At 41.9% G+C, this 25,268-nt stretch overlaps 1 protein-coding gene across 4 annotated transcripts in view; it reads right to left on the bottom strand.

Annotated features, from left to right (window-relative positions):
• The window catches only part of BFAR (bifunctional apoptosis regulator), a 35,374-nt gene that overhangs the window by 3,541 nt on the left and 6,565 nt on the right, over nt 1-25,268 (bottom strand). For all 4 annotated transcript variants that reach the window (XM_030211889.1, XM_030211891.1, XM_030211890.1 and 1 more), the window contains exons 3-7: nt 20,274-20,478; nt 17,294-17,463; nt 12,854-12,998; nt 8,000-8,173; nt 1,922-2,124 (exon numbers count right to left, since the gene is read on the bottom strand). In XM_030211889.1, coding sequence (XP_030067749.1) covers nt 1,922-2,124; nt 8,000-8,173; nt 12,854-12,998; nt 17,294-17,463; nt 20,274-20,478 — 897 coding nt within the window. The remainder of the gene's footprint in view (nt 1-1,921; nt 2,125-7,999; nt 8,174-12,853; nt 12,999-17,293; nt 17,464-20,273; nt 20,479-25,268) is intronic.

Here is a 25,268-nt window from a genome sequence, read left to right as displayed (position 1 = left end):
ATCATAAACAAAATTAAGATAAATGCTCAACAGTATAGAGAACGAAACAAAACACACAAACTAATGTGCAAATACATGCCTGAGCAATATTAAAAAGTTGTTCTTAAAGAAGGAGCACTAATATCGGGGAAAGTGTTCATTCTTAAACCTTCTTATTGGCTTTTGCAGCCGATTATGTCAGTGGTACATGTTCTACCTGTTGAATATTTGCCTGTTTTTTTTTTGTTTGTTTTTTAAAGAAAACTTTGCTTATATTGTATTATTTTAGTTCATAAGTCAGACCCTTGTTCAATAAAATTTTCTTGTCCTCCAATGAATTTGCAGGTATGCGATTGGGTTACGTTAACGATGTCACTGGAAAACACATGCCTTCCACATTCGTATTTTTTGGTACTAAGAAGTTCTTTTTCAGCCTTTAGTATCCACTTTGGACCCTTGCCATGGGCACTTTTGTAATTATTTAGTAGAAGATATGGGTTGTATCTGTTCTGTTTTGGTTTTTGCTTCTCGTGGTCAAAAAGTAATTTAAGGATTGAACCCCATAATGCATAGCACCAAATTGTTGGAATTAGTGTTGCTGGTGAGTTTTTTTTTGTTTTTTTGAGTATTTTAAAATTTCTGCCATTTGTTAATGACTATGTTGGAGTTTATAAGCTAAGACTGAGGCTTTTTTTTTTTTAATGTATGTGTGTGCTGTAGCTGTTTTAGGGCCCTGTTTACTAAGCAGAGCTGTAGATGCACAAACATTCTAGCGTACACTAACGATAGAGACACCCATTATATTCCTATGGGTGTTTCTAGCGTTAGCGTGCACTAAAAGGTATGCGTGCCAACAGCGCAGCCTAGTAAACAGGGCCCTTAGTTTTAAAAAAATTGAGAATGGCAGCAGACGTATAACTGTAATCCTGAATGAGTATATTTTGGCCTCGCTAGAGCATCTGAAGCTGGATGTAAGCAGCAGAAGCGCAGCTAGAATCATAGGTTTATAGTGATCTTGTATATACATATATATATATATATATATATATATATACACACATATATATACACATATATATGTTGAAACTATATATGATGGCCTTCCTTCAGAATAACATTTAGAGAACATGGCAGGGCGAGGGTTGCGAGATCTTTGGAGCTTCTAAAATGTGGCTGTGGCTTGGAAAATTTTGGGAAGCACTGTTACAAGATGCTGAAGAGATATGCTAATTTGAACTAAGAAAACTATGCGAATAGGAAGGAGAATGTATGCAGACCCCCACACCCAGCTCATGTCCTCTGATCACAACTTCTACAAATAAGATGGTTCAAAGTAGCAGTGCTCAGCACTGCTATATGGAGGACACAGCTAAGATTCCCAGACCCAGATTCTACTGCTTAGGCAGAATAGGGACATTTAAGCAGTGGTGTTCAGTCTTCAGAAGGGGAAAGGTGTCTCTCTATTACATTGCAACAAGATCTAACAGCTAAGCTCAGGGTGCACAAGAGACAGGTCCTGAGGGAATCACGGTCTGTGGTCTCTAATTAAGGATGGTCACTGTGATGACTGGGCAAAGCAAGGGGAAGAAGTGCTATAAACCCTGGATAGGTCCAAATATTCATTTTTTTTTTTTTGTTACATTTGTACCCCGCACTTTTTCCCACTCATGGCAGGCTCAATGCGGCAGGCAACAGAGGGTTAAGTGACTTGCCCAGAGTCAGAAGGAGCTGCCTGTGCCGGGAATCGAACTCAGTTCCTCAGTTCCCCAGGACCAAAGTCCACCACCCTAACCACTAGGCCACTCCTCCACTCATGGCACTGTAGGCTCATTAATGACCTGGAAGGAAGATTCAAAGGAGCAGGAGGAAATAAGAATATTAAAAAAACCAGCAACAAACAATAAAACAGTATTCACGGTAAGAGAATGAGAGTAAGACTTACTTTAGTCCTCTCTGTGACCAGAGTCTCCAAAAGGAGAATAGCTCCAGCACTGAAAGTAACATCGCATTAACGATGATAAATCGAGAGGTCCAATAATGCACTTCCAACCAGTCCCAGGCAAACTCAGCAATTAATTGATAAGGGAGAAAGGAGTATTTGAGAAGAAACCTTCTCCACTGCTTCCAAGATGGATCTTTTAAGTCCTGTACATATGGAAGTAAAATATGAAATCATTACTGTACTGCATCTCACCTTGAGTACTTGGTTATCAGGCAAAAGTCATACATAAAGTAGCAGGCTGCACATCTGAAGCTTACCACTGTACTTTATTTTGGACTGAATCATTTTAAAATCTATACTGTGCAACATAGTTAAGGGATCTCAAAACTCCAGTCCTAAGGTGCAAACAGGTTTGGCCTTCAAGGTGAACCAAACGACAATGTGACCATAAGCTACAGCCACCGCATGCAAATAAATCTATTTATGGTAGATATCCTGAAAGCCAGGCATGTGTGTGGTCTCTAAAGACAAATACTAGGTCACAAAGATTTCAACTGCCCAATGATCTCTCCCTCCCCCACCAACAGTTAAATAAAATTGAGGAGCTTCAGTTTCATCATCGAAACATTTTACAGTGAGGGTACTGCATATGAATACATTGTGACAACAAACGTTGAGGCAATAGAGCACCTTTTTCTATTGGGGGGGAGGTGGGGTGGGGGGAGGCCAAGATCTGCCCCAAACCTCGCTTCAAGCTCCCTGTCCCCTTCTCCCAGGCCCAGGATTAGGATCCCTTCTCCAACCTGTCACTAATCCTTTTTTATCTGTGAGCCCCCCCCCTCTCTATACCCCAGCATCAGGCCCCTCCTGACAACCCCACCATCTGCCTGCATAAGCCCCCTTTTGTCATCCCCAGCTCCCTTCTCCCAACCTCAACTCCACCATCAAGCCCTAGCTCCCTTCTCCCAATTCCAAGTCAGTCCCCAGGCTCCCCATCAGATCTACTTTGAGCTTCAGCTCCCTTCTCCAACCTATATCCTTTGTCCACCAGCCCCAACCCCCTACTCCTTACCCACACAGCAGCTTTAAATCAACAGGAACTTGTCTTTCTGCTATCACCATTTTGTTTGTTTTTGGTTGGCTCTGGCTGCCAGCACCACCTGGTTGTTAAAGTCAGAAAGCAACTACTTCCTGTTTTCCATGAGAAACAGGAAGTCGTTCTCTGATTTTAACAACCAAGACGTGCTGGTGGTCAGAGCTGACCAAGGATAGGTAGAACTGTGACAGCGGAAAGACAAGCACCCATTACTCTGCAGGTAAGAGAAGGGGGCAGCTGGCAGGAAAGGTTTGGTGGGGCCATGGTCCAAATGCACTCCACCACTGGTTCTAAGAAAGGTTTAACTAATAATTTGATTCCGAATACCATGCAGTATATCTCAGCAAGTTATTGTTTCAGTTCATAATTGCTGCTTCTATATTAGATGTAGATTTATTGGGCAAAAACGACCATTTTCACAAAATATTCATGTAACACATAATAAAATTAATAAAAATGCAATACATTTTTGGAAATCTGCAACAGATCCCAGTGTTCCGGTGATTTTATTGCAGGCACATATCTGTGCTTTTCTTGCACATCACAATGAAGGTCAGAATTTCATAGACATGAGAATCTACATGCTCCAATGCAATGGCAAAGGCTCCAATGCAGTTTTGAAAGCATCGTAAGGTCAATCCGATCCATTTGCTTTCTGCAATCCTTCCATTTGCCCGCTAGAAGCTTTTGATTTCCTGTGGGGGAGAGAATTCATGGAACCTTCTACCTGTCATAGGAAGTTTTGGCTATAGTGGCCCATGAAGATCAGATAAGAATTTATGTGGGAAGAGAGAATGGCATTCTGAATCATTCTCTTTCCAAGTCAGTCTAGAGCATGAACATCTCTATCCAGAGGTGTTGAGGAGTGGATCTTGGGTACTTCTGGACTTCTTGACAGTAGATAAAACTACCACCAAGAAGTGTGATAACTGTTTTTTCAAATATGGAAGCCTTTTTGATTTTCTACATGAAGTCTACCCTTTTATTAACTGGCTGCAGTTAATAAAAAGTATGTATCCCACTGTTATGGCTTCCTTACGACGGTTGAGAACATAAGACAAGAACTGCTATACTGTGTCACACCAAAGGTCCATCTAGCCCACTGTCCTGCTTCTAACAGTGACCAACCCAGGTCACAAGTATCTGGCAATATCCCAAAAAGTAGCAAGATTCCATGCTACTTATCCCCAGGTCTATCGTAATAGTTTATGGACTTTACCTCCAGAAATTTGTCCAAACCTTTTTTAAACCCAGCTGCGCTAAATGCTTTCTCTGGCAATGAGTTCCAGAGCTTAGCTATGCACCGAGTGAACAAATATTTTCTCCTGTTTTAAAAGTATTACTATATAAAACTTTTTGTATTTTTTTTTGAGAGTAAAACAATCAATTTGTGTTTACCTGTTCTACTCCACGTAAGATTTTCTAAGATTCAGGTCAAAATTCTTGTTTGGTTTTTAAGATTTTAAAACAAAAGTCTCAGAGATACTGGCAGATAGGTTGCATATTTACCAACAGAATCGATTTTTGTGATCAGGAACCAAAAATTTGCTTGATGTGCCATCACATCACATCATATACAATCTGATGAGTAGAGACACAGGATATTTTATACTGCTGGTCCCGTACATTGGAATAAGTTACTTTTACAGCTTAGGAATATTTTAAAGTATTTAAGAGGGAAACTTAAAACATTGGTTTTTATGCAAGCATACAGTTGGGGGAAGGAATAAGAATTCTGTGCCTTGATTTGGTTGCTTTCATTTTGTTATGGATATTCTGTTATGTTGTCAGTCTGGTTTGGTCTTATAATAATATGAATGTAATTTATTTGTTACATTTGTATCCACTAAGAACAATGGATTAAGCGGAATATAAATAAATAATAAATAAGACCTCTATCATATTCCCCCCTCAGCCATCACTAAGAAGAGGAATTAGAGGATAACCAACTTTTGCCGTATCTTCCTATAACCAAAATGGAATGGTATGATAAAATTTGGGGAAGAAAATGATCTCTGGAAATCAGTGGAGCCTGCTTCAAAGAGCTCTACTGGTTCATATTGAGAATGCCAGGCACTGTTCAGGTTCAGAATTGGGGGGGGGGGGGGGGGGGGGGGGAGAATTCTACTGAGATATCTTTGTGTGCCTAACTAGTGGTCAAAACTTCAGTGAGGGGTATGTTGACTGTTGGGGCCTAGATCATCTCAGGTAGGGATGCACTTTAATTGCAATTAACTCTGCGATTAATATATTAAACCTTTAATCGTGAGTTTAAATAAAACACCTAATCACACTGCAGTGTTTCCTGTCTCCTCCAAACATCTCTTCAGCTCTCTCAACCCCTGACCTCAGTGCAGTCTGACATCTTCCTTCCTCCCCCCCCCCCCCCAGTCTGCGATTCAACATCACCAGGCACCAGTCTACCTTAAAGGTGGTCTTCTGTTGAGCCTCACCAGCAGCAGTTTTGCACATATGCTACCTGCTCTGAAGCTTTGCCACTGACCTGTGCTATCCAAGCAGAAACAAGAAGTGATATGAGGAGGGATGGGCCAGAGGGAAAGTTTTGGAGTAGGCCACAGGCAGCATATGTACAATGTTGCTACTCCCAGGACCAGCAGACCACCTTTAATGTACACCAGCAGGGGATATTGGGGAAGGGGGGGGAGATACTAAACCCTAGGTAAGGGGGAGAAGTATTCTGTTATCCTGACTCATCACCTTGGTCATTCTCACTCTTCCTTTTCTGATTTTGAAACTTGTGGGGCTGTTTGGTTTTCTCCTTTGTGACACGGATTGGTCACTACTGGAAGCAGGATACTGGGCTAGATGGACCATTGGTCTGACCCAATATGGCAATTATGATATTTGTGTGGAAGAAGTGTGAGCTGCAGACCTGCAAGTAGAACTGGAGGGGTTACCGATGGAAGCTCCAGAAGCCACAAGAAAAGCTTGGTGTTTGCTCACCACCAAGTTTGTGTCACTATTCATGGGGTGGAGAGAGGGAGGAGAGAAAAAGAGAATGGATTTCAGGAAAGAGAGAGACAGATAATGGACCTGGGGAAAGAGGAAAGGGAGGGAAAGTTGAGAAAGGGAGAGATGTTGGATCTGGGGGTGGAAAGGAGGGAGGTATCAGTCCTTAAAGAAGCAGGATGGGATTTGATACACCACCTTTCTGTTACAATCAAAGCAGTTTGCATATTATATACAGGTACTTATTTTGTACCTGGGGGTAACGACTTGCCTAGAGTGACAAAGAGCAGCAGTGAGAAACACCTTTAATTGTGCGATTCATTTTTTTTTCGTCCCATGATTTCAAAATAAAAACTAATTTCAGGGAAACATTTCCCCCAACGTAATTGAGATCAACATTGGCTCCAAGGTTCCTTAAAGACTGCACTGATGCGATTCCATCAGGCACAGGCATCACCTTCATTGTCAAGATCATTAAAACATGAAATTGAGCTAGATGTCATGTCAGCTATACTTAAATTCTTCTACCCAATTTCTCCTCAAAGACTGCTGATGCCAATGCAGAGAGGAGCCACATCTTCATGAGTAACCTGAAAAGTACAGGTGGCTTGGTCCCAGACCCCTGGAGTCTGCCTTGCCCCCTCCAACATCAAAGAAGTTGAATAGTTCTCTGTTCAATGGTGCTTTGCAGATATGGCAGCTACCGATACCCAGGTGCTCCAAGGCATTAGGATAGGACATGGATAGAAGTCAATGCTTCTTACTCAGCAGATTGACACTAGTAACACTAGAAGCTGAAGAAGTAGGATCTACCTCCTCCTCCCAACAAGCACTGGTTGATGCAGAGCAGCTACATTTTGAAAAAGCTTTGGGAGTGCTAAACTCAACACAAACTTTCCCCTCCCCAGATAATAAAGAGGTTTTCTCAAAACTGTAGGTGCTTAAGCACCCTTTGCACACAGGCTGATGACTGATCCAAATAGATCTACTGGTGCTTGATGTCAAGGAAGAACGAGGTCTCCTTGAAGCCAATGCATCCATAGTATTCAATATCAATGATTCTGGATCAGACTTTGAAGAACCAAATATCGTCTTCTTCTTCATGGCTATGAAGCCCTCTTTGTGTCATCTGCAGACTCAAATAACATTTAGAGGCTTTGTGATCCAGGTCCAAGCACTGTAAGCAGCAGTTATGACTATTGATTCATATATGTCTTGCACCTCAATGACCTTAAAGATAGTGCAACTCTCTTTTGGGCATGTCGCTGAAAAATATAGCCAAGATGAAATTACTCAATTTTGCATTAAAAAAGCCTGGTCAACCTGCCAGAATGCACCACAATGTAGAGAACAAGTGGATGACCCCCCCCCCCCCCCCCCCCCCCCCCCCCCCACAAAGACAGCAAATCTTACAACCAACCTTAAAAACGTAAGTAGGCTAGGAAGAAAGGGTTACCCATGTAGGAAAACCAAACATCAAAGAAAATGTAAACAAATTTTCAAGCAAGCAAATCACACGAGAGAACATATCCTGTTGATCTAAGGAAAAAAAAAACAGATCAAAGGTGGCTCTGTGCAATGATGAAACATGGGAATGACGGCACACATGCTGTTGAATTAAACGTTCTAACAGTGTACAGCTGGAGGAAGACTGCCCATGCAGGGCTCCATTAGTTAGGGTCACTCGCTTGTAACCTGCTTTGCCATGGAGTACTGCTTTTGCTATCAGAGTATAAAGTACTATATAAAAGTATCAGGAATGCACCAACCTTTACTATCCAGTCTACTAAACTACTGCTTTTGAAAGTACTTGGTCACTAAGGATGGTTGATTCAAAATATACCATCACACAGTACAACGAGAGGTCAGAAACATATGTGCTCCCCCCCCCCCCCCCCCCCCACCAAGGTCTTAACCATGAAATGCTATTATAAAGAATATATACCTTTTAAAAGAAAACCTCTGTCACATTTAAAAAATAAAAAAAAAAGACAAATGTATTCAGCACTTACTAAAAATTTGGCAATTAAATCTTCTCCCTGTTCATCTTCTACTACAGGGCAGATTGTGTGGATGAAAGGTAGAAAAGTTTCAGTATAATCAAAGAAATACAGATACAAAATGCTGAGTCTCGGGGAGCTCTTCAATGCATAAAGCAGGAATAGTGATTTTCCAGGATTTACTGCCTGAAACACAAATACAAAAAATCTTTACTTTTCATATTTAATCTATACTAACATCAGTATTTAGTTGGACCTGAAAATAATCCACAACCTAACTAATTTCCGTAAGGCACTAAAGACACATCTTTTTAACATGGCGTACCATAATAACTTATAATTGGTACTGTATTTCACCATCAATTACTTAACATCAGATTTACTCTCTTCCTACACTGTATTACTTAATTTTATTATGCAATCCATGTTCAATATGTGATTCCATTTGTTTATTTTTGTACCTTGGGTATATTTTCTTCCTTTCTATTCAACTGTTATTTAATACTCATGTTCCATTTATATTACCAATTGTACATGTATTCTGAAATGACACAAGTCATGTCAGAAAAATTGTTAGCCACATTGAGCCTGCAAATAGGTGAGAAAATGTGGGATACAAATGTAACTAACAAATAAATACATAAATAAATATCTCAAGCTACTTCAAAATTTAAAGCAGAGCAGTAAAGTATCCACTATCCAGTCACTGTGAGCTGAGCAACAGCTTACTGGAGTGTGAGAAAAGGACCATTTTTCTAAGATGCTCTCCTTTTTAAGAGAAGAAAAGGGCAAGTAGGCCATTAATCCCTAGACCAGGATAGTCTAACATTAAAATGCACAAGATATTTCTGTTCAAAAAGGGAGTATTCACTTTAGCCCATCACAAAGTAAGGGGCCAGAGATGTTTTAAAAGGCTCATAAATGAGCAAGCTTTTTGGAGCAGTGTCTCATATGTTCCTTGGGATGTTTAATCCACTATTTATGAATTTTCTAAAAAGCAAAATATTGTCCTCGAGTAATTTATTTAAATATACAGGTTCATAATAAAATCTGTTCTATCATATTTAAGAACATTTAATGGCTTTAGTAACACAACACATCTTGATGGCAAATAATTTGTTTTCTAAAGAGCAGAACAAACACACACATATTTGTAAAACAGTGAAGGTGAACCTATGGAGCAAAGATGCCCAGAGGGATAACTATCGTCAGTTCTAACAGTAACCAAGAGAAAGAATTAAGAATGGAAACTGTTGATCACCAACCTGGTATCTCTGAACGTGTGTGGCTTTGCTTAGAACCAGGGGCGTAGCCAGACTTCGGCAGGAGGGGGGTCCAGAGCCCGAGATGAGGGGGTATATTTTAGCCCCCCCTGCCGCCACCAACTTTGACCCCCCCCCCCCCCCGCCAACCCTCCCTCGCTGCCGCTGTCGCCTACCTTTGCTGGCGGGGGACCCCAACCCCCGCCAGCCGAGGTCCTCTTCTTCCGGCACAAGGCTTTGTTCTGTTTCTGTGAGCCTGACGTGCTGCACATACAACGTGCAGGACGTCAGACTCACAGAAACAGAATGAAGCCTTGCAGATCAGCCAGCGGCCACGTTGTAACAAAGCCTTGCAGGTCAGCCAGCGGCCGCGTTGTAACAAAGCCTTGCAGATCAGCAAGTGGCCGCGTTGTTCAGAAACAGAACAAAGCCTTGCACCAGAAGAAGAGAACCTCGGCTGGCGGGGGTTGGGGTCCACCGCCAGCAAAGGTAGGCGACGGCGGGGGAGGGTTGGCGGCAGGAGGGCCCAGGCCCCCACATAGCTATGCCACTGCTTAGAAAGGCATTAGTGTTCACATACTCTAAAGGGCAATCTACAGAAATATCTAATGTACTAGATTTACTTCTAACAAACACACTGCCAATCTGAAAATGATTTTACCTATGCACTAATAACTCAACCTGTTTCAAACTGAATTGCACTTAAGCTTGATGTGACAAAACTGAGAAAAAGATCATTAGCACCTTCTAATATTTATCCAGGTCATCTCAAAACAAATTAACATAAGAATAGCCATACTGGGTCAGAGCAATGGTCCATCTAGCCCAGTATCCTGTTTCCAACAGTGGCCAATCCAGGTCACAAGTACCTGGCAGAAACCCGAATAGTAGCAAGATTCCATGCTAAAAATGCAAGCAAGTCAGGTGAACAGCTCAGGGTCATAGGTGCTAGAATTCCTCAACAAGACTGTTCTTAATGATACTGGTTGGAACTAAGAGGTGGGCAAAGACCTCTACCCTTCTGTAGAGGTCTCACATTTGGCAACACATGTCCCTGCAGGAGTCACAGATTAAAGGGATAAAAGTATGCCCTAAAGACATCTTTTAAAGGCAAATTGTAGCTGCATTGGCTTAGCTTGAAACATGAAAACAAAATAAGCAGTTTGTTCAGTGTCTTCTGCTAAGGGAAAGGCAACTAACTGTGTTTATGTGCTTCTAAATGAAATAACCACAGGATCCTCCAGGGCAGATCAACGGTAGAGCCTGCATCGTCCATCATTGCAGATGGCTGAGGAAGAGACTATCCCCTAAATCTAACCTTCAGCCATGTGTGGTGCTCCCAAAAAAACAGAGAAAATTACAGCAACAAGGGAAGGTTTTAACTTATCATGTTAAAAATCTTGAAGCACAAATTAATAGTTTGCACAGGCTCATTCAAAGCCTCTGCAAAAGAACCATCTTCCTTCTTTATATATATTTGTCCAATAAATATGCACCTTCATAAAACAAAACTTACCCTCAAGATATAAGGTTGACTTGTTCTAGTTCACATTTTTCATGCAACCAGACTTCCAACCCAATTTCATTATAATACACTATAGGCTCTTATTATTTTTCCTACAGAAAAGAAAACAAGTAAAACAGGCCCCTATGTTTAAAGCAGGGCATCGTGGTGACCAGAAATGATCATAGCACCCCACATTACTTGGTTGCTCCAACTGCCACAGCTATTTTAGTTATTTTAAATTATTTTTGTATACCATTTCCCCAATCTAACAATAACACTCAAAATGACATATACATGGCCAAACACGATAGCCACATTAGTAGTTAAATAAATTGGAAAGTGCATGATCTAAGCACTGCAGAAAAAGCATGATTGAGTGAGCATGTGGGGTGCATAAGTGTGAGTTACTATCAGAGTAATGAAATGTGGGGTAAATACAAATGAAACTGTTTGGGAATGTGGTTTGCGTGGAAGAAAGGTGGAATGTACACAAATGTGTCAGCTCCAGACACGGTTGCTATGAGTGTTCAGAGATGCGAGGTGGGTCTGAAATATACGTGGTGTGGGTACAGGGTATGACGCCAAATGTAGAAGGATCTGGAAGCATTTATAAGAAGAGGGGAGAGTGCTGAGAGTACGACTGAATGTGGGAGCAGATCTGAATGAGAATCAGCCCCGTCCTTATTCCTTCAGGCTTCCCTTATCTTTTTACCTCTCTCAACAAAGGCGAGAGAACCTCCACTGGCACTTAACTTTGCCGGTTATCTTCAGCCAACAGAGGCGTGGGAACCTTTGCTAGCTCCGTTCATATGCGATGGTCTGGCCATTATCTTTAGTCACTGGAGGGGTGAGAACCTCTGCTGGCTCTTCATCTCATACTGCCATGGGTTCAATTTACCTTCAGCCAGCAGAGGGATGGGAACCACCAACAGTTCCTGGACTTGTGCCACCTCATAGCCTCTTCTGCAGGGTGGAAGATGAGGACACCCCTGGCACACCATTCACTGTGCTGCCATGCCTGTCCTCTTGATACCAGTAAAGCTAGGTCCCTCTTGGCACATTATTTTAGTGCCAGGCCCCCACAACACTTTGCTCTCTGCTGCCCCCAGCTCATCTTCAGATTACAGGTCCTATTTTTAACTTGATATGCATCTGTTTGTGCATGGACAAACTGAGGTGTACGGATGGATAGACAGACAGATCTTCAAACAAAAAAGAAAGTATTTTTTCACGGAGAGAGAGTAGTGGATGCTTGGAATGCCCTCCTGCGGGAGGTGGTGGAAATGAAAACGGTAACGGAATTCAAACATGCGTGGGATAAGCATAAAGGAATCCTGTGCCGAAGGAATGGATCCTCAGGAGCTTAGTCAAGATCGGGAGGCGGGGCAGACTTATACGGTCTGTGCCAGAGCCGGTGGTTGGGAGGCAGGACAGACTTATACGGTCTGTGCCCTGAAGAGCATAGGTACAAATCAAAGTAGGGTATACAGAAAAAGCAGCAAATATGAGTTATCTTGTTGGGCAGACTGGATGGACCGTGCAGGTCTTTTTCTGCTGTCATCTACTATGTTACTATGTATTTTCTCTCTTTTGAAATTAAAAAACGAACAAAGCTTAGTATGTTTTTTTCTGCAAACTGGCCATTACCCTTTAGTACAGTGATTTTACTACTGATCGTTCCAGGCTAAAACTCTTAATACACTGGGTGTAAATTTAGCATTGGACAATCCACAGTAAAATTCCACTTTCAATGATAACACAGTTTATTATATCAGCCCCTTAGAAAGGAGGAGAAGAAGTCTTAATAAATCACGGGACCTAAGACAGCAGAGGCAGACCTCAAATGGAATCCAATGTTGTCCCCACCTCCTATATTCAACTTCTGTGGGGAAAATTGGGAGGCTAAAAAAGCTCTTGACAGTTGGCTCCTAAATGCAAAGAAAATTTGCCAAGGCCTAGTTAATCAAATGCTAAAGTATTAATGCCAAAGTTGCAAATTATAACAACTTGTGCACAGCACACATTCTTGGCAATTTTAAACAAACAAGACACTGAACAAGTTTCCAGCTGACAGCATTTGCTAACTATGTTAAGTACCTTGTATTCCCACAGATTCTGAGGAGGTTTAACTCCCAGCATTTTCACACGTTCCAGCTCCATTATAATGGCCTTTCGGTGGCTATTGTTCTCTATGTTATAAGGATCTTTTGAAAATTCTTCTTCTGCCAGAGTTAAAAGAAGCCTGCAAAAGACAGAATGCTCATCACATCAGTTAAAACGTGCTCAGAACACCATACAACTAACGGAAATCTGCTGAGCCACCATAAAGCACCAAGAGTCCCTATTTTATAAATGCTCCCTCCACCCCGTTCTGCATAAAACTACAGAACATTTTAGAAAACAGAAGCCGAACTACACTTAAAACCAGCATATTCATAGTACCTTGCGATAGTGCCATCAGGAACAAATGCCAGCCAGTAGCATAGGGAGTGGCAGAACCACTACTGGCATTACAAAAAAAAAAAAATCTGTCTTGAAGTCCTGGTTATTTTGTATAAATTTTTATTTTGCCCTGTTTTTTTTTTGTTGTTGTTTTTTTTTTTTTTTTTTAAAAGGAGTGTGAATGCTGCTGGAATCTCTATGTCAGAACTAGGAAACCTTCAAGTCTGTGAGGGCAAAAAAAAGTGGGATATCAGAATATATTTGCATTTACTACCTCAATTGTATGCAAACCTCCCTCATGCATATTCTTTCTGGATATCCTGAAAAATAAAGAAGGTGGGAATACAAGCCAGGCTATCAAGATTGGATCCAAAATGTAGTTAAAATAATCAGTGTTTAATAGTTTTCAAACAAATGATAATAAAACAATCACACATTAAAAGTGACTCGACACAACGTTGTGTTTCGGCCGGATAGGCCTATATCAGGAGTCTTGTGATCAAGGTCAACAATGAATTAAGAACATCAACTGATATAATAAGGTAATCTCAAATCACGAATGAAAGATTCCAAAGGTAAAAGGTCTGTAGACAGAACCTTAAAAATGGTCTTGAATGTCTCGTGTGTAAGGATGGTGAGCCCTTAGGTCCCGTAAGGCCCCGAGGGACCTTAAGGAACAGCCATGCAACCCCAAGTCTTCACCCGCGGCGACCGCCATTCACCAAGGGTTGAGCCCCCAGCTGCAGGCAGTCAACGGGACTTCAGGAACCGCGGGGTGCCAAGCGGTGGGGACAGGGACCAGGAGAGCAGAGGGCAGCTGCAGAAAGAGAACATCCGAAAACAGGCAAAGGTCAGAGCTGGCAGCAGACAAGATCCGGCAAGAGGTCGAGGCAGGCAGCGAGCAGGGAATACCAGGAACAGTCCAAGGGTCAAAACCAGAAGAACAAGGAACGCAGAGAAACACAGGAGCCACAGGAAACAGGCCTCGGGAACAGAACCTGAAGCAAAGTTCAACACAGTCTTCTACCTTAAGTACTGCTCAGGATCAGTCGCCCCACCCCCGCAGGTATTGCCGACCAACCCGAGTCTGGTGTTTGACAGAGCCCTTCTGATTGGCTCTGTCCGCCCAATCCAGCACCTCAGAGGCGGAGCTCCAGACCCCCACGCCCGGGAGAGACGAGGACGCCGGCCATCGTGCCCGGGCACCGCCTTCCCCTGCAGCGCCAACCCTGCCCCCACAGCTGGCGACCGAGAGACCGACGGCCGCAATCGCCGGCCTCCGACCTCAGCCCCGAGTTGAGCGGCGGGCCTCGGCTCCCCGCCGCTGCTTCCAAATCGCCGCCCCATGCCGCGGTGGACACCGGCTCCCGCCCTCCACGGCGGAAGTGCCGGGGGGAGCCGCGGACGCAACATTGAAAAAGACCGTTATGCAAATGATCTGTCTATCGGAGCAATCTCTGAAGTAGCTACTGCAGAGATTGCTGCGACAGACAGATCATTTGCATAACGGTCTTTTTCAAGACCATTTTGGTTCCAATCTTTGGATAGCCTGGCTTGTATTCCCATCTTTTTTTTTTTTTCACTTTACGCCTCGTGGGATCTATTGAGTTCTCCTCCTCTGTGGATTCTCTCTATCCTGAAAACCTGAGATATGGCTCTCGAAGACTGAATGTCCCTCTATACAGTGCCAAGTCAATCCTTCCTGTCTACTGGACTCATCTACAATATGGATTTGAATTTCAGATTTACTTATCTTTCCAAATCTGAGTCACAAATAGGTAGAGTAGGCGTAGGTAATGCAAGTTTTGTACCTGAGCAATGGAGGGTGAAGCGATTTGCTCAGTCACATGGAGCACCAGTGGGATCAGAAGTAGGAAAACTCAGATTTAAAGCCCACTGCTCTACCTACTAAGTCTATTCCTCAACTTCAACTGTGTGTCTAACTGGCTAGAGTGAAATCTTCTGAGAAAAGAATGTATTGCGTGTGCTTTTCCTAATTATTTTTGAATTAGCTAATGCCTCTTTCTCAGCAAGCGGCTGAGAAAATAAAAGTAAAATAGTTAGTGTTCATGAAATACAGAATAACTCAAGAAGAGGAACACAGAGAGGAATATCAGATGAAACTGAAAGAAGCCAAGAGAGATACATGTCTGGCAAAAGCGCAAGTGGAAGAACTAACGCTAGAAATGTAAGGAGGGGAGACAAGGGTTATTTCAGGCATATTAGTGAAAGGAGGAAGACTAAAAATGGAATTGTGAGACTGAAAGATGCTGTGAACCACTATGTGGAGAATGATGAGGAAAAAGCACTTCTGTTCGGTGTTCAGGGAAAAAAAAATCCTGGAGAAGGACCATGATTGACTGCCAAAGGTAAATGAGAATGGAGTAGATATAGCACCGTTCACAGAAGAAAGTGTTTATGAACAACTTGAAAATCTGAAGGTGGACAAAGGAATGGGACCGGACAGGATCCACTCCAGGATATTGAGGGAGCTCAGAGAGGTTCTGGCGGGTCCTCTTAAAGATTTGTTCAATAACTCCTTGGAAACAGGAGAGGTTCTATGGGATTGGAAAAGAGCGGATGCAGTCCCTCTTCACAAAAGTGGTGACAGAGAAGAAGCTAGAAACTACAGGTCAATAACCCTCACTTTGGTTAATGGAAAAGTAATGGAAGCGATGCTGAAGGAAAAGATAGTGAATTTCCTGGAATCGAATAGGTTACAATATCTGAGACAACATGGTTTTTATCAAAGGAAATCGTGTCAAACAAATCTGACTGAATTCTTTGACTGGGTGACCAGAGAATTGGATTGAGGATATGTGCTAGATTTAATTTACTTAGATTTCAGCAAAGCCTTTGACACAGCTCCTCACAGGAGGCTCTTGAATAAACTTTGACAGGCTGAAGTTAGGATCCAAAGTGATGAACTGGATTAGGAACTGGTTGACAGATAGATGCCAGAGGGTGGTGGTTAAAGGAATTCAATCGGAGGAAGGAAAGGTGAGTAGTGGAGTGCCTCAAGGATTGCTGCTGGGGCCAATTCTGTTCAATATATTTCTGAGTGATAGAACTGAAGGGTTAGAAAGTAAGATTTACCTTTTTGCAGATGATACCAAGATTTGTAACAGAGTGGACACCCCACATGGAGCAGAAAACATGAAACAGGATCTGCAGAAGTTAGAAGAAAAGGTCTAATGTTTGGCAATTAAAATTCAATGCAAAGAAGAGCAGAGTGATGCACTTAAGGGAGTAGAAATCCAAGGGCGCTGTATGTGCTAAGTGGTGTGAGGTTGATATGCATAGACAGGAAGAGGGACCATGGGAAGATAGTATCTGAGGATCTGAAGGCAACGAAACAGTGTAACAAGGTGGTGGCCATAGCCAGAAGGATGATAGGCTGTATAGAGAGAGGTGTAAGCAGCAGAAGAAAGGTGTTGATGCTGGGCTGGCTTGTACGGGCAATATCCACCATACAGCAATCCAGTTTAGGGTGGGCTGGAGAGGGCTTCGATGGAGACTCCAGTAATTTGAAACACAAGGATAGTGCCAAGCAGACCATTACGGTCTGTGTCCTGCAAATGACATGACAGATTCGGATAGGCTGGAGTGGGCTTTGACAGCAACTCCAGTAGTTGGAACATAAGGACAGAGCCGGGTAGACTTCTATGATCTATGTCTCAGAAACACCAAAGACAGACCATGATCAAGTATATAATCTCATCTTCATTGTTGAGTTAATCTTGAATTGATAAAGAATGTGACTGTTGGGCAGACTGGATGGACTGTTCCAAGTCTTTATCTGCCATTAGTTACTATGTAATAACTCAAGGCAGTTAAATTTTGGTATTTTCGTTATATAATCCTATGTAAACGGCTGGGAAACATTTAGTATTAAATTTTCTAGTTGAAAGCATTCACCAACATTTCTCATACACTGTAGCGCTCACAATCTGACTTCACAACTGTCCTCTTTCAAGCTGGATCCTTCACAAGCTCACTGGCAAGACTGAGGACAAAAATTAAATTTTTAAAGCATACGTCAGGGCATCCATGTGGAACATCTATTAAACGTTTTAAAACATTTAAATTTCTCACCTTCCATTAACTCTTTCTAACAAAAAACTGTTTTTATAGTGGGAAGCCCAAGGACCCAGCTGTTCTAACCACAGAACCACCTCTTCTGCAGTCCATTTCGCAACTGGTTTGTGCACAAGAAGGTCATGTTCAGACTCCCTACTGCTCCAGTGATACACAAGTAGAACTACCTGAAAGCCAAAACACAATTAATTGAAAATGGGTCATCAATTTTCTCCAAATTCAGCAAACGGAAATCCTACCTTACTAATCTGTTATAAACATCAAATTTACAGATGACACAAAATTATTCAAGGTTGATAAATCACAAGTGGACTGTGAGGAATTGCAGGACCAAGAGACTAGACATTTAGATGGCAAGTGAAATTTTAAGTGGAAAACTGCAAAGTTTTGTTTACAGTTAAAATAATACTAAATCTAGGTACCATGATTGATTAAAGTTTTAGGGCTCCAACTGAAACCACTAACTGCAAATACTGATCTTTCCAAAACAGAAATTATTTGATTCAGCTTTTATAGACATGCATCTCTCTTCTGTGCAGGAGAAACGGATTAAGAACTTTACCTTACCTTCTTGTAATTCACAGGTTCTTAGTACTGAAATCATACTAGTTGGAGAACATTTACTCGAGAGACTAGCCTAAAACATTTGATTTCGCTAAAGATTTAAGAAAGACTGATTCAGTGTTTTATCCTTTTAAAGTAAAAAAAAAAAACAGCTCAAGATCAAAGCAATTGATAGAAATATTCTAAATGTACCATATTCTCTCTAAATAACTGCCACTCCTTCACCACTTCAGGGCCGGAAAACCCTTTAATTTGGTCTAACATCCAAATTTTTATTCCCCCAATAATCATCCATCCCCAGCCATAACCTTGAGAAGAGGTAAGAAACTTTCGGTCATTGTGGGCGGGTAGAGAACTAAAGTAGCGGCCATGTCAAGTAGCTCTCCTCACAGCACCTGAGATTTGGGGGCGGGGGGGGGGGGGGGTTCTTTGCTGACTGCTTCCTCTTCAGTCCTTCACTCCTTGCCCCTCAACCCTAAGCACAGGAGACTACAGTAAAGTTTAAAACAAATATTACAGTTGCTTAGCAATCTACAATCTTTCTCTTAGTGGCCGGGAGAGGGGAGGGTGTCTGGAATTCAAAGCGTGCAGAATTGAGACTGTGGCTCTACTCCCACCACCAACTCTGATCCTACTCAACTTCCGCCTGGCACAACCACAGGATAGTAGCGATTTCATGAGCAAAACACAGTGCAGGTAAAAAAAAGGAAAAAAGAAGAACTGTTCTTCAAAATCTGCTCAGCCAGCTGTAAGTAAACAAAGCTACACTGACCCTACTGTCAGTAATGCTACTGTGAAGCCACCCTCTAAAGCTTCCCTGAAGCACAAAAAATCCCCCTCCTCTTTCAGGGGGGGAATCCCCCTCACACACAGCAGAAATCCAGTCAGGATAACAATACAAACATGCCATTTCTTAGTTGTTCCTGCTTCAAGTGATGCAAATTTAATGTTAATACAACTCAAGTGCTTTGTCAGAGACAGCCCAGCAATTTTACAAGCTTCAGAGACTGCTCCATCTCTACAGTAACAGTCTGTGTTCACATAGCAAACCCAAATACAAATGAATCTGTCTGATCTCTGCCTCAATCCCTTTTCTCCAGTTATTTAGCTTCAATAATTAAAAAAAAAATGGTTAGACTATAATAAACAACAAGGTATTGTTTCAAATCACTTATTTCAATAATTTAAAAAAAACTTAACACTTCAGCAGATTGTAGGCTGTGTTTGTCTTGTGTTGCTAATTTCAGGCTTCCTGAAAAATTGAAGTGCCTCCAATAATAGCCCACCTAGACTTTAGAAAACCCTGTGTTTCTAATAAGTAGTCCAGGCTATTAGAGAGAATACGGTAATTGTGAAATCTGCCTATAAAGGTGACTGAGGCAATACATAAGCAAACATAATTATTTTCAACAATATATGCATCGACTGGTTCCTTAAGCATACAAATACAACAATTAAAGGAATTTAAAAGATCATGAAGCACAAGTTCTTGACTGACTAAAAGGGATAAAAGTACACAGAAGGAAATGACAACTTGAGGGCTTTGAACATTTAAGATCCAAACCTGGGGAGAGAAGGGGAAGCAGGCGGCTTCAGAAAGTCTTTAATTTTGTGTGTGCGGTTCCATAGATATTCTATTTAAGCACCTAGTTAATTAAGAACAGTTAACAACTTGCTACTTTATGGATCTGCTTTACTTCACCCCACTGGTTTTTTTTTTTTAATTCATAGTAACATAGTAGATGACGGCAGAAAAAGACCTGCACGGTCCATCCAGTCTGCCCAAGATAAACTCACATGTGCCATTTTTTGTGTATACCTTACCTTGATTTGTACCTGTCTTTTTCAGGGCACAGACCGTATAAGTCTGCCCAGCACTATCCCCTCCTCCCAACCACCAGCCCCGCCTCCCACCACCGGCTCTGGCACAGACCGTATAAGTCTGCCCAGCACTATTCCCCGCCTCCCAACCACCAGCCCCGCCTCCCACCAGTTTGTTTTTTTTTAATTGTGTCCTTAAAATGCAACATTTTCTGAGAAAGTCTCCCCTTGTTAGAATGCATTGGAGAGCCAATACAGATTTACTATAGATTTGACTTCCCCTTAAAATGTATTCTGTACAGCGACAACTTGGCCAATTCCTCCCAAGTATAAATACTACTACTACTTATCATTTCTAAAGCACTACTAGACGTACGCAGCGCTGTACACTTGGACATGAAGAGACAGTCCCTGCCCGACAGAGCTTACAATCTAATTAGGACAGACAAACAGGACAAACAAGAGATAAGGGAATATTAAAATGAGGATGATAAAATAAGGGTTCTGAACAAGTGAATAAGGGTTAGGAGTTAAAAACAGCCCAAGTCATACAGCTTAGGCCGATTAGGTAATTATCTTGTAATAAACTTACTGCCACGCCAGTCAAAGCGGACAAAACTCCAGAGAAAAATCCTCCGACTTGCTGCTGATTAGCTCCTCCTGCGCTTGGAGAAACCTGGGTCAGACTGTTGCCATATTTCTGAAAGGCCAGCAGACTTTGAGTTATATCATTGTCTCCTTGAATATCATCTTTCCTCTTCTGAATGGCATCAGGAAACAAAGCCTCAACTGAATTCCTGAAAGCACAAGACAGCTGTGAATGGGTGATCAGAAGGTAAGAAAACACTGAAATGTTATGGTTTATAATGCGATAGGACTTTTTATATATCCACTATAGAGAGCTGGCCCTAATAGCACTGTTAGCAGTAGCAGTTTTGGAAAGATAATAAGGAAATCATTGTCAATTAACTGTTACCCATAGATAGAGATCAGGTTATCCTGGGTCTCTAGATTATCACTCAAATTAGGCCTACAACAAAACACTAAATCAGGGGAGGAAAAAAAAATTCTATACTCTGAAAGGGAAAACCTAAATCAATGAATATCCCATCAATACCCACAGAGTAAATCTGAACAAGTTCTTAGATCTTACACTAAAACTCCCTGCTTCCTATATCCTATAGAACAGGTGTGGGGAAAAAATAGGCATAGTACTTTAAATAGGCTATTTTTCATATCCTTTATCCACAAGTACAACAATAACTACACTTGAAGTATGGCAAAGAAGTTGCAGCTCTCATTACAGCTTCTGCCTCTGTCCAGACTGAATGCACGGACCAAGGCAAGATTCTGGTTTCATGTGATAAATGTATGCACATTGTGCCAAGATTCGTGACGTTGCAGAAAGATTGCCTAGACTCATCAAGCCTACAGACCACTCTCCTATGCTGCTCATCCATGTTGGCATGAATGATACTGCTAGGTATCCTACTGAATATATCAAACAAGACTTAATGGATTTGGGTCACAGGGTGAAGATGTTCTCATAGATCCTCCTTGTTAAAGGTAAAGGCCAAATGAGAGAAGCTCGTATTCTGGAGCTAAATGTGTGGTTGCGTGGATGGTGCCTATGTGAGCGTTTTGGTTTCCTGAGCGGTGGTGGAGTCAGTCTATCAAGGAAGGGACAGAGTGTCTTCAACAACAGACTGGCAAACGTACTTAAGAGGACTTTAAACTAAACTTGCTGGGGATGGGTAAAAAAAATAAAAAAAGCCATAAATAACCCTCAGGAAGGTAGGACATTGAATGCCCTTATGGAAGAGGAAAAAAAAAGAGCAACATCTGGATAGCCTTGTATACCAATGTCCGCAGTATGGGAAACAAACTTCTAGATCTAGAGGCTTCAATGACAGAAGCAGACTTGAATTTAGTGGTGGTCAAGGAGACGGTGGAAGAGTGGCATTATATGCTAAGAATAATATTAAAGTGACAGAACTGCAGGGGTACGGAAGAAAGCACTGTGGGTTAAACTGGAAAGAGGGAGTAATACATAGGTCATCTTCACAGTCAGAGGAAACGGACATAGACTTAATCAATAGCTAGGAAAGGGGAAGTACTACTGATAAGCGATTTTAACTGACTAGGTTAAAAATTGGTTGAACAGAAGGAAACAGTGGTAAATGGAGCTTGTTCTGAAGATAGGGATGTTATCAGTGGAGTGCCACAGGGATTGATCCTTGGGCCGGCTCTTTTTAACTTCTTTGTGACTGATATTGCGGAAGGGATGTCTGATAAGGTTTGACTCTTTGCGGATGATACCAAACTCTGAACAGGGTGGACATCCTGGAAGGTGTGGATGACATGAGGAAGGACCTAGTGAAACTTGAGGAATGGTCCATATTTGGCAACTGAGGTTTAATGCTAAAATACGCGGGGTCATGCACTTGGACTACAAGAATCCGAGGGAACGGTACAATATAGAGGGTGAAGTACTTCTGTGTACAAAGGAAGAGCGGGACTTGGGGGTGATTGTGTCTGATAACTAAACTGGTGGAAAAAGCGACAGGCATAGCCAGAAGGATGCTTGGGTACATAAGGAAGAATAACCAGCAGGAACAAAGAGGTGATAGTGCCCTTGTATAAGACTCTGGTGATGAAAACAGTATCTGAATTTAAGAGAGCTTGGGACAAGTACATAGGATCTTTAAGGGAGTGACAGGGGAGAGTGATAGGGAGAATAGATGGCATGGATGGGTAGGCTGGATAGATCATATGGAGGGGCATAATCGAACGAAAACGTCTATCTCCATGGGCGTTTATCTCCGAGAACGGGTCCGTGAAGGGGCGGACCGAACCGTATTTTTGAAAAAAATAGACGTCCATGTTTTATTCGACAATTTGTGAGCTGGGCGTTTTTGTTTTTCAGTGATAATGGAAAATGAAAGCGCCCAGCTCAAAAACGAATAAATCCAAGGCATTTATTCTTGGGAGGGGCCAGGAGTCGTAGTGCACTGGTCCCCCTCACATGCCAGGACACCAACTGGGCACCCTAGGGGGCACTTTTACAAAAATAAAAAAAAAGGTAAAAGAGCTCCCAGGTGCATAGCACCCTTCCCTTGTGTGTTGAGCCCCCCAAATCCCCCTCAAAACCCACGGCCCACAAGTCTACACCATTACTATAGCCCTTCACAGTACATTTGGGTACAGTGGGTTTGGGGGGGTTGGACGGCTAAGCATTAAGCAGCACAATTGTAACAGGTGTGGGGGGGGGGATGGGCCTGGGTCCACCTGCCTGAAGTCCACTGCACCCCTAACAACTGCTCCAGGGACCTGCATACTACTGCCAGGGAGGTGGGTATGACATTTGAGGGTGAAAATAAAAAAGTTGTGAAACATCATTTTTTGTGGTGGGAGGGGGTTAGTGACCACTGGGGGAGTCAGGGGAGGTCATCCCGATTCCCTCTGGTGGTAATCCGGTCATTTAGGGCACTTTTTGGGGCCTTATTCGTGAAAAAACAGGGTCCAGGAAAAGTGCCCTAAATTCTAGCTACAAACGCATACTTTTTTTTCCATTATCGGCAAAAGGCGCCCATCTCTGTTCGGGTGATAACCATGCTCCAGTCCTGCCTTCACCACGCCTCCGACATGCCCCCGTCAACTTTGTACGCTTCCGCGCTGGAGTGCAGTTGAAAACGTCCAAGTTCGGCTTTCGATTATACCGCGTTATTCGTTTTTGTGAGATAAATGTCCATCTCCCGATTTAGGTCGGAACTTGGGCGTTTTTCTCGTTCGATTATAAGCAGGATGGTCTTTTATCTGCCTACATTTTTCTCTGTTTCTATCATGCAAAAAGGGAATAGCTATTAATACCAAGAACAATAATGATACCTAAAGATCTGCCAGTCCAGTTCAAAAGATTACAATTCTCCATCTACCTACTACTTGTTATTTCTATCATTTATAGTTCTCGGAGTATATTTGATGTTTGATTGCTTTAGCCATGAATATACACACATTGCTACTTGGGGTGAGGGAAAGAGGTGAGAGATTAGAGTAAAAAGGGCAGGGGAGGTGCAGTTTATCATTAATATAAGCATCCCTGCTTCTAAGAGGCCAACTATAAAAGAAAGGCATTGGGAAAGGCTTCAAGAGACAGGACACAGTTGCAAAGGAATCTAGAAATATTACTATTAGTATTCTGCCATAACCCTGGAAACTCTGTTCCATGTCTTCCACCTTTCCCAGCATTTCAAATCATCAAAAGAAAATGGATGCATCCGTCTCCCGATTCCCCTCCCAGCTGGCAAACTCCGGGAACCTCTCCTACTTTGACCCTTTTTGCAATTTCAAATTATACATGGTACTCTGTGCTTTGGGGAACTCTGCCTTATGAAATCAACACAGCTGCAGAATGGATCATCTTTTGAAAGTTAACTTTTCTAAAAACTATGAAGCTCACTTCAAATAGTCATGTATACACATTGTAAATATGAAGGGGTACCAGTGAAAAAATAAATGTTCAGATTAAATTAATGATGCACAAAATACATTAGTGATATGATAAAGCAGAAACTGCTGAGCAGGATAGCATGCAGGTCACAAACAAACAACAGCACATTAAAAAAAAAAATTATGCTTTTACTTCAGTCAGACTGTTCCTGACAACAGTCTGCTATGGAAAGCATCAGAATTTAGCAAAGAATGCTTTTACTTCAGGGAGGAACAGGGGGGAGGGACTCGACTACCCGAGTGTGGCACCCCCGGGGCAAACAGAGGCCCCCACGGACCTCAGCCCCTACCAAGCAGGTTTTTTTTTTTTTTTTTTTTTTTTTAAGATGCACAGAAATAACATTAATAAGAATTAACAAGAAAGAATAGACAAAAAGGAATGAGACTGAAGGACTCACCACCTTCCACCTGCTGGAGACTGAGATTACTGGATCTTTCTCTAACTGGCAAGGGCTCTTATTGGCTGGCTAGAGTCACAGTTTTTTTCTCAGTCTCCACCTGCTGGAAGGCGTGCACAACCCATCAGTCACATTCTGGGCCGGTCCGGAGGGACGCTAAGGAACAGCACATTAAAAAAAAAAAATTATATATATATATATATATATATATATATATATATATATATATATATAGTCAAAGAAGATTAAAAGCAAAGAAAAAAAATCAAAAAGAGCAGAATAGGAACAGATTAAAAAGAATACCAGCTATTCCCTTGTCTGTCCAAACCACTCTGTCAGAAACACTCAGGTATTTGTATATTGATTTATACAATTTGTACAGCACATTATCCTGAGGCAGTTCTAGAGAACAAAATGCTTTAAAAAAATCATCAGGAAAAGGAACATGTACACTACTTACTGCAATAAAAATTATGCACACATACAGTGGGGGAAATAAGTATTTGATCCCTTGCTGATTTTGTAAGTTTGCCCACTGACAAAGACATGAGCAGCCCATAATTGAAGGGTAGGTTATTGGTAACAGTGAGAGATAGCACATCACAAATTAAATCCGGAAAATCACATTGTGGAAAGTATATGAATTTATTTGCATTCTGCAGAGGGAAATAAGTATTTGA

The sequence above is a fragment of the Microcaecilia unicolor genome, chromosome 8 (genome assembly GCF_901765095.1).
Source record: "Microcaecilia unicolor chromosome 8, aMicUni1.1, whole genome shotgun sequence".
NCBI classification, from domain to species: domain Eukaryota; kingdom Metazoa; phylum Chordata; class Amphibia; order Gymnophiona; family Siphonopidae; genus Microcaecilia; species Microcaecilia unicolor.
Note: the sequence above shows the minus strand (reverse complement) of the source record. Positions and strands in the feature narration are given on the sequence as shown.